Source organism: Charadrius vociferus, unplaced genomic scaffold, assembly GCF_000708025.1.
Source record: "Charadrius vociferus isolate BGI_N301 unplaced genomic scaffold, ASM70802v2 scaffold1608, whole genome shotgun sequence".
Taxonomy (NCBI): domain Eukaryota; kingdom Metazoa; phylum Chordata; class Aves; order Charadriiformes; family Charadriidae; genus Charadrius; species Charadrius vociferus.
Window position 1 is genome coordinate 195,920 of NW_009649572.1, and position 13,392 is coordinate 209,311.

Genomic DNA, 13,392 nt, shown 5'->3' on the forward strand with positions numbered 1-13,392 from the left:
GGCAGGAGGGGATATTAGGGGAAGGGGAGACATTGCTGATTGATTAGGGAGCTGATGGTCTTAATTTGTATAATGCCACAAGCCCATGAAATCAAATGGACAATACTAAGTGAAGAGAAGTGATGAGAAGTGTTTCCTGTTCGTGGTCTTTCCCCCCCTCCTCCACTTGGGAAAGGTTTTGTCAATGCACAAGTGAAAATGAGGAAACTGATAGGACGGTGGGACGTGAGCTGATGAGCAACTAACGCAGAAGACAGAAGACAAATCTGTGTCATAAAAAGTGTGCGTGAGCCTACAGGTATCCTCACCTGTGTATCACCAAGCAGTGTTTCCTTAATTGTCTTCAAACGTGAGCTCCTTAATTAGAGCGGAGGAACAACATAGGCAACAGAAAAGTACTAATGTGCAGTATGACCCTGAGGTGTTCAGGCTTTGATTACAAATACCCGGCCCAGAGAAATCAGGTCTTTGAGCAACTACCCTGAGTGTTACACCGGGTCCTGCTGACTCTCCGAGAAGCAGCCCTGCGGTTATCATTCGTGCTGCGTTAGCTGCTACGCGCTTCCCTGGTGCTACTGCTTTGGCTTATTTCCCTGCCTTTGTGGACAGGCAAGGAAGTGATTGCTTTCCAAATTTGGTGAGCGACCCTGCCACCTCCAGGAGCAGGCATGACCACATCTGCCTGGAAGCATCAGGTTCCCACTCTTCAGCGTGAAGACTATTTTGGGGCAAGGGTTAGGTTATTTGGTTTCCTTTTGGCCTGTAAATACTGCAACTTTTTGAATGTCAGAGTTTGAGCAGCTTCTTAGATTTATCTCTGCATCATAGTGAACACAAGAGTTCTCAGCACCGAGTCCTTCAGAGAGAGCCCCTGTGTTCTAAATCCATGCCCAGCCTTCATCCAGATTAGCTTCCAACAGAGGGATGATGCTTCTAGAAGACGAGCCCTTGCTCCACCCCTGAGCTCTCCTCTCCGCCCCGCCATGAAGAGGGTTCCCGTATCCCCGTGACCCTGACGGGCTGCGGCGCTGGCCCCGCTCCCCTCCTTCCCCCGGACGGTGCTCGGGGGAGCCGCAGCAGGACCAGCTTTGGGAAGGCGCCGTGGCTTGCTGGAGGCACGAGCGGTGGACACAGCAGCATCGGGACAGCGAGCACGGTTGGAAAAATGAGGGGCTTCTTCATGCGAAATCCCTGCTGGAGGGGAGCAACAGAGGTGGCACGCGCCTGCTCCGGACACTGCAGACCCGCTTACCCCGGCGCTCTCTGCGAGGGGCGGCACAAGTGGACAGAAAACGGGGGATGTCTGCAGGAGCAGAGGCAGAAGTGGTCCTTTGCAGGTCCACGCTCTCTGAAGCTTGGAATCGTGCAAACAGCACTCCTGCGCTTCTGCTGTAAATTATAGGGTTTCTAGTCACCTAGCACCCTTCATGATTAAACTTTCACTCAACTTCAGCGGAGGGTCCCGTGAAGTCATTCTGCCTGTACGTTGGATTTTGCCACTTGTAACGCTGGAGAGTTTGTTGTTGTCACTTTATTTAGTTGGAAATACCTCTTAATCCGAGGCGTGTTACTGTTTTCCCAGACTTACATTGCTACATTGGCCAAATGTATTACTTGAACGTGTACTTGAACAACCACCCAGTGCTAGCGCGAGGTTCACCCTTGGATGAGAATACAGGGGCTCAGAACAGGAGCATTCCCCAGGAGGGTGATTTCTATTCTTGCAGAGACCGCGACAAGGTTCTTTATAACCGTCAGACGTAAATTAAAGGCAAACTGTGTTCTTGTCGTCAGCATGCCGCGTCGCTTCACAAGCTTTTGAAAAAGCCCAGTGGTGTTGCTTTCAAGAACAGTTCAAAGAGAAAAGTGGAAATATTAGTCCAGTCATGTTAAAAAATGTCTCCTTGATCAAAAGATGGCACTGGCCGCTAGAAGGAGAAAGAGCAATACCCCTGCATGTTCCTGGCAGGTTCTCTGCCAGATGGAGCAAAGACAGCCATTAATCCTGTTTAAATTTGCAGGAGTCATAAACACAATTAAAATACAACCACTTGCGTTTTTCTTTAAAAGGTCAGGAAGCAAAACATGGGAAATGAGCATTCCCAGATAACAGAGCAACCACTATTTGCATATATTGGGCTTCTGATGTTTCAGAAATAAATTTATACATTCAGTTTGTGATTATTGAACAGAAACTGTGTAAAATGATGGAGGCTTTGGATTTATTTGGGGAAAAATTTGTTTTTATTCTAAGGAAAATGACTTTATTTCTTCTTTTTTTTAGGCAGAGGTTTATATTCTATGTAATTTGTGCCCCAGAATGACATATTGGACCCTAAAAAAACTGTATACCTGTTGTCGAGTCTACCCAGCCATAGCTAATAAGAGACCCTCCTTAAATATTCAATAGATACAAAGGCCGAGAGAGCAAGACTGCTCCCGATTTTCAGGTTACAGCAGAAGAAGCGCCGAGCCCAGGGTTGCCCGAGCTCACGGTGGGGACAGACACCGGGATTCCCACATCCCCCGCTCACGGTCTCTGTGTCCACCCCCCCCCATGCACGGGCACCGCCAGCCTGCGCCTCTTCCGTCGCTGAAAGATGCCGTGAAAACATAAAAGGGTAAAACAGGTTTGTGGTAAAACCGTGGGGAAGATGAGAAACCGGGTGGGTTTTAGTTTGTTTGCTTCAACCGTGCTGTTGCCCCTACAGCTCTCAGCATGGTCGGGGGTCACCTCTTCCTGCTCACAGCCCCCAAGTCTCCCCGACGCTCCCTGCCCTGCCTGCACTGCCTGCCCTGCCTGTGCTGCCTGCCCTGCCTGCGCTCCCCGCTCTCCTTGCTCTGCCCGCGATGAGTGCCCTGACAGCCCCGGGGGCTGCGGGACGGCGGGGATGGCGGGTGGTTCCGAGGCGCCCAGCGAGGTCAGAGCAGCCACAGCAGATGGGGGGGGACAGGAGGAGCCCCGGGCTGGGTGTCCCCCCCTCTTCCATCTCGGGGCTCACATGTGCCTGGCGCGCTCCGGTGCCACCAGTAAATCCTCCCAGGAGGGTGCTCGGCTCCCGCCAGCGCCGGAGCTCCCACGCTGCTGTCGGAGTGCTTCCAGCCAGCCGGGCAGGATGGGCCTGACCAAGTCCTGCCTGCCCGGGCGCATTCCCGAAAACCCCACCACAAGTGCGGTCACCCCTGCCAGCGTGTCTCACCACTGGCTTCAAAACTGAGCAATGAGGACCTTCCAGAGTCTCCATCCAGCACCTCGTCTTTGGGTTGTTCAAGCGTGAGAGAGCGAATTCTTGCCCTTGCAGTGCCCCTCGTCAGCTGTGAGTGCTTTGAGCATCCAGACCCCACCAGACGCAGGGCTGAGGCTGTCTGTCGTCGTGCCCGTGCAGTGCAGAGAGGCTGGACAGCGTGGAGAGCTGGCGGTACAGCACCCCCTGCTTCAGGAATTTGCTGAAGCTGACGACAACCGTCCTGTACTGGTGGGAGGCAAAGCCCATGCAGAGACAGTCATAAAAAGTCGGGGCTGGAGCCACACAGGTAGAGTACATGGTAATGGGAAACATCCCCAGAGCTCAAATTGGTGTGCTCGGCCTCCATGGACGTCCTCGTGGACAAAGTGGAAGGATGGAGAAGAGAAGGGGGAGCAGATTTGCAGTCAATACTGTCTAATGCTCTTCCCCTGGAAGACAGAGGAGCAGCAGTGGGACAGAGCCCCTGCATGCCTGAGCAGTGGTCGCAAAGGGGCAGGGACCTGCCACCTGCCCGCTCCGTGACAAAGGCTGTGTCCCCAAGTAGCTTTCTTGTGGATTTAGCAAGCGCAGCTAGTAAAACCCTAAAACGTGCAAACGAAACTCGGGCACAAACCGCCACCGTCAGTGCTGCTGCTGCAGTTCTCCTTCATCTCCCCAGCCCCCGTGAGGCTGCCGGCAGGTTTGGCGGTACCTCGGTCCCACCGCTGCCCCTGCATCTCTCCCAGCTCCGAGAAAGCACAGGTTCTCAGCCTTGCGTGGCTACCCATGCTTATTTGTGAAGATTTCCAGGAAAGACTTCGTTTCTGCACAAAACATTTCCATAGGTGCGTGGAAGAAACCCAGTACTTCCCATCACAGACTGCTGCTGTGGCTGCCTTAGTGTTTTGGGGTTGGTTTTTGTTGTTGTTTGTTTTATGGCATAGATAGCTCTATGTCTTGTATCTTTCAACTTTCCAGTGTTTAGATCTGCAAATTAAATATCTTTCTCTTAATATCTTTTTCCTGTCCTTTAACATCGCTATTATTGTATCTGGAAGAAGATAAAAGGGGACCTTTTAAAAGATAAAAAGGTAGCAGCCCTTGCAGCTACAAACACTTCAGTATCTCACGTTTCAACATCTGTTTTGAAAGCCTCATAGTAATAAGGGCCTGGAAATACACATACACATGTGCACACTCACATTTTTACCCTCTAATGACTGTAATTAAAGTTATTCATAGGGCTTGCAAGCCTGAGGAGTTCTTATTTCAATTCAAACTTGTTTGCCATTGGAGTCTTCCCAGCCTTCCTTGGGAAAACCCTCCCGACGCTTGGATGGTTCAACATCTGGACTGTGCAGACAGACTTACTCTGTCCCGGAACGCCTGAGCGAAGCCGTGTCTTCTGCTGGTCCTGGCAGGAGGAGGGGTGCAGTGGGCTCAGGACTTGGCTCTGTGGCCGTTTCCATCCGTCCCGGCTCTCGGGGCTTTCGGCAGGGTTTCTGCCGCCGGCAGCAGCGGCTGAGTGCAGGGCTGAGCTTCCAGCAGCTCTGTGGGATACGAAGCTTCCACCCCATTCGAGGACAGAAGGATCTTGAACTCCTCATATTTCCCGGTCAGACAGCAGGCTACCAGGCAGCTCTGCTGTTGTGAGAATGCTCTTTGTCCTCCTCAAGCGAAAGTCATAAAGCCTCAGCCTTTTCTGTAAAGCAGAACCATCGATTTCTGGTCAGCTTTGATAGTAAGAGCCTGAAGCAGTCGTCACTGAAATTAAAACAATTTTCTACTATGTTTAAGGAATTCTGGATGTCTGAGCAGCTCTTCTTGGCAGCGTTGTGCAAAAATGTCAGCAATAAAAAAAAAGGCTTATAGGATTAATTTATTTGCAAAAAGCTTCAACAGACCCCAGGCGAGGCAATCCAGGTCGTCAGCGTTGAACACACTAATGCTATTTTGGACGTATTCGTGAGCCCCACCAGGTCACTGCCCGGGTGAAAAGGCGCAAGAAAAATCACCAAACCGGCTCGGAGGGTAAAGTCCCGTCCAACCTAAACCATTCTGTGATTCTGTGATCTACAAGGTCTTCCCAGCCAGCCCGGGTGGGCTCTGACCCGTACACGAAATCGGTGCCTTTCTTGGGAGAAAGGCTCTGAGTGCAGCTTCAACCGTGCCCCCTCCTCTGCCGGACGGGGACCCTGGGGACCCCCGCGCTGGGGGCGGCCGTGCTGTGCGGCCGTGGCGCGGTGCTGCCCGGAGGTGCCGTGGGGGGCTGCGGAGCGGTCCCCTCGATGGGTGACTGATGGGATGGAGAGTCCTGTCTGACAGCGCGTCTGCCGGGCCATGCGGGCTCATCAACCTCCCCGTCCTGCCTGCTAATAAATCCGGCACCGGGGACCATTCCGCTTGATGATCTCTCCTTGGGGAGTTTTTAAGGCTTCGCTCTGCGAAAACTACTTGGAGTCTATTAAAATTGCAGCTCTGCTGTTGTCATGTCGTCCCGGAGAGTCACGGGAGGTGCCTGTCACCCAGGTGGAGGCAGCTATTACATATTCAGTGAAAAAATAGCCCCCGCTTTGGGAAGACAGGCATCCCCGCCAGCAAACGGGATGGAAGGACCCTTGCTCACCTCCCGGCCTGTCACGTTAAGGGATGAGCCCGAGGAAAAGACACGCTACGCTGTATAGGGTAATTATCGTCCCTGGGCTCTCTCTCGGTCGTCAGCCCGGCTCTGCTGCTTCTGCTCCTCAGAGAGCGTGCTGCCAGCGGCTCTCCGGGCTGCAGGAGCCCAGCAGCGTCTCCCCCTGTCTCCCCGCAGCTCCATCGCTCAGCCGTGCCAGCGCCGGGGCGGCTCTGCTTGCGGGACGGGCTTCTGCTGCAATACATCTCCTTGCAATCAGCCCGTAAAGGACACTGCCTGCATAAATTAGAAGACAGCGGTTGCGGGATCTAAAATATCTGTGCAGAAGATGTATAAATAAATTACAGTTTTAATTATTTTCTTGGATTCGCCTTTGGAGAGCTGGGGGGGGGCAGCCTGAGGAGGGCTGAATGCAGCGAGACAATGAAGCATCTTCCAGGTTGTTCAGCTGCTGTGGCTTTTGACTCCGCCACCACATGAAAGGACCATGAAAACCCAATATCCTTTGTTGTTTAAGGTAAAAAGTTAATGAATGCAGACTCGCAGGCCCAGTTGCTGGAAAGTATTACTGTGATGCTTTAGCTTTTGTTTTCACTGGGCAGCCTGCGTGGCAAAGTCTGAACCCGTGTGAGGCGCGGGAGAACCTTCCGGCATCCCGGTACCGACAACACACCAGACACATTCGGGCACTTCATAATGCACTTGTAAACGACTCAGAAGGAAGGACGTGCATGTCTGATTAACCGGATTAGATTATACAAACACCAAAAAATTTAAAATGGCGGACAAGCAGTGTCGGCAGCTAGAGAGATCTGTTCTTCCCTGAGCAAAGATCCCCCTACTTCTTCCCTGTACTGAGCCACCCTAACAGAGCTTTCCCCAAGTGCGCCATGCTCTCTGGAGGTTGGGGCTGGTGCCCGGATGCTGTCCCCGTGTGCGTGCTCTCGCGCACAGACCTTACAGATTGTCATCCCCTTGAAGGGAGGTTCGTAAGCTGCGGCTCTGGGAGGTGCTGAGCATCGGGGTGGTGACCCACCAAGCATGGGAAATTTGGCTTTCCGTACACCTTGACACGCACGAGTCGTGCCTATAGCTAGGAGGAAGCGAAACAAGGGAAGCAGTGGAGAGATTTTCTGTATCTCCAGTGGTTCTCCCCATGCTGTCGGCTTGGGACAGCTGGGTCCCCTCCACAGGCGGGTCTGCTGCAGCTCTGCTGAAGGTTGTTTCCTACCTGTTTCGTTTCTGGCAGGCAGGAAGCACAAGCCCTTTTATTTAGCAAGATGCCAGTAACAGCCCTGCGCACCGCAATTTAAAACCCTGTGGGTGCCCATGGCAACCATGTGCTCCACAACGGAGGTATCTGCACTCCAGAGCACATGGTGTGCTACTCGAAATCCCGCTTCCTCTTAGTTTACTACAGCGGCAGAGAGGTAAATCCCGGGAAGTCGGGATGCTGTCGGGTTTTAGCCGTTCTGGAATAGCAAGAGAGAACAACAAATCCACCATAACTTTTCTGGTGACCACTTTGCAATATGCCTCTTGTAGGAACCCAAATGCCCAGCGCTGTCTGTCGTTGCATTATTTCAAGTTTCCACCAGTTCAGCTGGGAGGAGCGTGCCGAGCTCAGCCCCCGCGCGGCGCAGGCGAAGGGCTTCTGTGCAGGCTGCGCACAGCTGGCCTGGACGTAAAATGCAGGTCCCTTTGCATGTTGGACCCTCTAGTTGCATTGTCATTGTGGCACTTGTGACCGCTAAGAGGAGGTACTCATCACTAAGGTTATCCTTAGTTAACCTTAAAATTAACACTTATTCATAACCATTGTATAATTTCATAGGCATCCTTACACACAGCATTGCCAAGGTAAATGCCAAGGGGGAAAAAGCCCAAATTCTTTCATGAATCCCATGTGTCTTTTTTTTTCACTGATTTCCAGAAATGGTAAACATAATCGTGGGAGGTATCACACTGATTCAAAACCTTAACTGAGACATGGATAAGCTGGCCACAACTTGGGTGCTGCCTGCTTTCCCCATTTACTTTATGTTCAACGTGTGAAGTGCATCAAAAGATGAATATGGATTTCCATATCCTGGGGTATGGAAAACGGTGGGATCTCAGATCCCTTGGCAGCGATGGAGGCCGCACATTGCAGTGGTTTGGGAACTCGGGTGAGCGATCCCGACTTGTAAAGCATGACGTGACTAGAGGTGGTAAGTGCGTACTGGCCAGTGGAGCAGAGATGGCCACAGACCCATCAGCAGTATGTTCAAGAGCAAACAGCACCTCCCTCGTGTGTCTCACTAAGTGTAGGAAAAACAGCTTCAGTGGCTGTAAAAATGGTGGAATGTGCAAACTAATCACAATATTTAGAAGACAGCATTCAGCTAATCAACCACAGCCTTTGGGGTTTGCATACTGTAATTGTCTTTCTGAGAAGAGTTAGAGCAACTGCGAAATCAAATCGCTGCACGACCACAGTGCTGGCCATAGCTGAACCGCTATGGTTCAAGGGAATTTTCTCTCAGAGATTTTTGTTGTGCTCTTGGATGGGACGTTAAAATATACCACCCCAGTTATTTGATAGAAGATCAATCCAGCCACTATTCCACACCCAGATCACCTCTGAACTTTGGTAACAAAGCACAGCAAGTTCCCAATGTCTTTTCTTACTTTCCAGTAAGAGTTTGGCACTTGGGATGGATAACCTGGCGGCAACTAAGCCTGCACCAAAGTCTGAGGTTTACTCACGGCCCAAGCCCTGTTTTGGGATCAAAATCCATGTAAGCACTACTGCCGTCCTGGCAGTGGCAGTGAAAACTCATATAATGTCTAGAAGGTCGTTACACAGACAACTGTCTGCTAGCAGTCACTTTCAAGTGTTAAAGGGTTTGTTTCCTACTACTGCTCGCTAGGACCACTCAGCCCCACGTTCTTGGGAACAATTAAACATAGAGTCAACATCAAGTGTGCCCTGCGAACATAAACTCCAGGTGCACATCTTCCTTCCTGTGACACAAGTGTGAGCTTCTGCCACTGAGCTGTGAGAGCTTCACAGATCTGGGGTATTTTTTCTCCCTCTCCTCCCATTGCGGCAGAAGGTGTCTTGGTGTGGCAACCAGAAGTGGTCTGTGAAATGCCCAACACTGCACGGAAGGCATGGGGCTTTGCAAGAGGATTTCCAGCATATTCTGGTGCCGCCAGTCCAAAGCAGCTTTTCTGTTACATTGCTTCGCGCATGCAAGGATGCTTCTTCTTACAGGTACATCATAGCATAGCCCCACAAACTGTGGGCGGGAGAGGAGGAAGGGCAATTGGATGGACTGCTGCCAGTCTCATTCCCGCAGATGGTTAGTCCCACCAGATCTGCTGTGGGAGTGATGTGCCAGGCTCTGGGTAAGGGTGACATCTGCGGATTGTCGAAGTTCACCTGCAATTACACAATGCTGTGAGTTTGCTGATGTGGTTCATTATACAGTTAAACCAAATCTCAGCCCTATCGGATCATTAGTTCCATAAGAACTTGTCCTCCTCGCTGTGGTCTCCTGCATGATCAAATGAGTGTCCTCAAGCTCTCTGTGTGCCAGCAGCTAATGGAGGCTGCAGTTTGTGCAGCAGTCTCAGGGCTCTGCTCTTGGAGCTCCTGGACCTTCTGGTGACAAGGTCCAGGACCTTTGGGGAATGCTTGGGAACCACCTGAGAAACGCAAGGCTGCCTGCTGCTGTCAGGCAAGGATGAGCTAAGGGGAGCCACAGGGTTGCAGGCCCGAGAAAGCTCTAGGAGCTTCTAACTATCTGCCCTTGACTCAGGGTGCCTGGAGCCTGGGGCAGCAGTTGCAGCTGCCCCTGATTAGGGAGGATCCATCACCCTTCTGCTGGTGCTCAGCAGAGCCCTCTGTAAGAGCCAGACCCAGGGCACAGCTCTGAGAGGCAGCGGTTTGTGCAGAGGGCTGTAAAGAAGGGGTCCTCAGCTGAATTCATAGCACCATAACCAGTTTCAGATATGGTGGTGATGCAGATGTCGGCCCTGTTGCCCCAGTCGGGGCAGGGGCTTCGACGCAGGTGGAACTTCGGGTGCTGGATGCAGTCCTCCAAGTCCCAGGCTGCAGGGAGCGCCTGGGGCTCGCTGTGGGGCTGGGAGCAATGTCCCCCTGTCCTGCAGGAGGTATGCCATCTTGGTGGAGCTGTGCTGCCAAGTGGTGGACCTATTGGAGCTATGAGCAGCTTGCACAGCATGAGAGGGAGATAAGTAGCATCTGCTCTAAGACTCAACAGCTTGGAGATCCTCGGTCTCAACCTAGAATAGAAAAGCAGGCAGTGTCTACCTCCACTACCAAGGTAAGTGAAACCTCTGGACAAGGGAAGGATGGATGCTGGTGACTTCTGGGACCAAGAGGAAGGTTTGTGCCTCACCTAACAGCATACAGCTGCAAAATAGGCTCACGGCCCTCAAAGTTGAAGAGAAGCCAGGTGTGCTTTTAACCAAAACATTTGGGCCACCTAACCCTAAACCATGTAAGACCACTGGGAAGAAGCAGTGAGTGACAGTAGTGGGTGAGCCCGTGCTGTGGGGGACAGAAGCTGACCTGATCTATCATTTAGAGTTTTGCCACCTGCCATGGGGCCTGGCTCCAACATGTTGTGGAGGGATTGCCAACGCTTGTCTGACCCTCTGGCTATTACCCCATGATGTTCTTCCATGTGGCCACCAATGACACTGCCAGGAGCAACCTAGACAGTATCAAAAATGACTACGTAGCCCTGGTGGAGTAGTCAGGGGCATGAGGGCTCAGGTGGTGATATCATCAATCCTACCAGTGAGGGGAAAGGGTGTGAGAAGAGCACTAACAGGACAAGTCAATAATTGGCTGTGGAACTGGTGCTGGTGGACCATGAGACCTTATTTACAGGTCAGCATCTATTGGGGAGGGATGGGATCCACCTCACCAAGTGAGCAAAGGTACCTTTGCCAGCAGGATGGCTGACCTGGGAAGGAGGGCTTGAAACTAGAAATGACAGGGGAGGGAGAGAGTAACCAGCAGCCCTGTGATGGAGTGATGGGCTGGGTCAATGAGCCAAGGGCATGGGGTGATGTGACAGGAACAGGACACAAACCAAATGGGCTTTAAGCAGTGTCACCTCCAGCACTTACATCAAAGCAATGCAGTGCCTACAAGGCACCATTATGGAGAAATACCCCCAAAACCCTTCTGGGAAATCAGCATGCTGGGGTCCCTCTCTAAAGTACATGTACACTAATGGATGAGATGTGGGGAATAAACCTGGCAAGCTGGAGATCTGCGTGCAGCTGCAGGGTTATGATCTCCTGGGGATCATGGAGACAGGGTGGGATGGCTCCCATGACCTGGGTGTTTCAATGGAGGAACGCAGGCTCTTCAGGAAGGGCAGGCCAGGAAGATGAGGAGGGAGAGTTGCCATTTATGTGAGAGAGCAGCTGGAGCTCTTCCTGGGGATAGGCGCATACTGAGAGCTTGTAGGTTAGGATTAAAGACGGGACATGTACAGGGGACACTACAGTGGCTGTCTGCTAGAGGCTGCCTGACTAGGAAGAACACGCTGATGAGGCCCTCTACAGACAGATAGGAGCAGTGTTGCTTTTGTTTGAGGGCCCTGGTCCTCGTGGGGGCTTCAGCCACTCCAATATGTGTTGGAGGGACAACACAGAAGGACATAAGCAATCCAAAAGCTTCCTGGAGCGCATTGACAATAACTTCCTCCTCCAGGTGACAGAGGAGCCAACGAGGAGCTCTGCTGGGCCTCATACAATAACGAGGGGTTTGTTGGGAATGTGAAGGTCAAAGGGAGTGTTGGCCACAGCAACCATGAGATGGTGGACTTGGGGAACCTGAAGGCAGGGAGGAGGTTGAAATGCAAGCTCAAAACCCTGGGCTTCAAGAGAACAGACTTTGACCTCTTCAAAGATCTGCCTGGAAGAGCCCTGTGGGATAAGGCCCTGCAGGGAAGAAGAGCCCAAGAAAACTGCTGCAAGGATCGCCACCTCCGAGGTCAAGAGCGGTCCACCCCAACAAGAAAAAAGATGGGCAAAAATGGCAGGAGGCCTGTGTGGATGAACAAAGAGCTCCTAGCCAAACTCAAACACAAAAAGGAAGCATACAAAGGGTGAAAGCAAGGACAGGTAACATGGGATGAATATAAAGATATGGTCTGAGCATCCAGGGACAAAGGCAGGAAAGCTAAAGCCCAAATGGAACTGAATCTGGCCAGGGATGTCAAAGACAAGAAGAAAGAAACAAGTACATAGGAAACAGAAGGCAGAATAGGGAAAATGTAGGCCCATTGCTGAGTGAGATGAAGGACCTAGATACACAGGACATGGAAAAGGCTGAGATACTGAATGCCTAATTGCTTCAGTCTTTACTGGCAAGACCAGCCTTCAGGATTCCCAAGTCCCAGAGACCAGGGGAAAGGCTGAAGCAAGGAAGATGCAGTCTTGGTGGAAGAGGAATACTTAAGCAAACTGAACATACATAGGTCCAGTGCTGGTGGGAGCTGATGCTGAGGGAGCTGGCAGATGTCATTGGAAGGCCACTCTCAATAATCTTTGATCAATCACGGTGATGGGGAGAAGTGCTATGAAGACTGGAGGAGTGCAAATATCATTCCTGTCTTCAAGAAGGAGGACTCAGGGAATCACAAGCTGGTCAGCCTCACCTCCGTCCCTGAGAAGGGGATGGACCAGCTAATCTTAGAAACCATTTCCAGTCACATTACAGGCAAAAAAAAATGCATCAGGAGTAGTCAGCATGGCTTCACCAGGGGAAAGTCATGCTTGACCAACTTATTAAACTTCTATGAAGAAGTGACTGGCCTGGTCACATGACGGAAGAGCAGTAGTGTCTACCTGGACTTCAGTAAGGCTTTGACGCTGTTTCCCATAAGATCCTCTTAGACAAGCTATTGAAGCATGAGCTGGATGAGCAGGAAGTGAGTTGGGTTGAAAATTGGCAGAATGGCCAGGCCCTGAGGGTGGTAATCAATGGCACAAAGTCTAGTTGGAGACTATTAAGGAGCAGTCTACCCCGGGGTCAATACCGGGCCTAGTCCTGTTTAACATCCTCCTTAATGGTCTGGATGAGGGAGCAGAGTGTACCCTCAGCAAGTTTGCAGCTGACACCAAACTGTGAGTCAGTCACTCCTGACTTCTCTATGTCCTCACCCTGAGTGGCGCAGTGGGACAGGGAATGAAGGTTGTGGTCACTTCATCACACGCTGACTTTGCTACTCCTTCCTCCTCATGCTCTTCCCCTGCTCCAGAGAGGGGTCCTTCCACGGGAGACAATCCTTCACGAACATCTCCAATGTGGGTCCTTCGCACAGGCTGCAGTTCTTCACGAACTGCTCCAGCCTGTGTCCTTTCCACAGGGTGCAGTCCTTCAGTTGCACAGCAGTTTTTACTCTTTCTTAAATATGTTACCATAGAGGTGCTACCAACATCACTGACAGACTCAGCTTTAGCCAGCAGCAGGTCCCTCTTGGGGCCGGCCGGAAA

The 13,392-nt window shown here is 51.6% G+C and overlaps 1 protein-coding gene across 1 annotated transcript in view; it reads left to right on the forward strand.

Moving 5' to 3' along the window:
* PAX5 (paired box 5) overlaps nt 1–12,006 on the forward strand; it is a gene marked incomplete at its 5' end in the record, with an annotated part of 206,804 nt that extends 194,798 nt beyond the window's left edge. The window contains one exon of the mRNA XM_009890328.1: nt 11,606–12,006. Within this exon, the coding sequence (XP_009888630.1) occupies nt 11,606–12,006 (401 nt within the window). The remainder of the gene's footprint in view (nt 1–11,605) is intronic.
* Nucleotides 12,007–13,392: the final 1,386 nt, after the last annotated feature.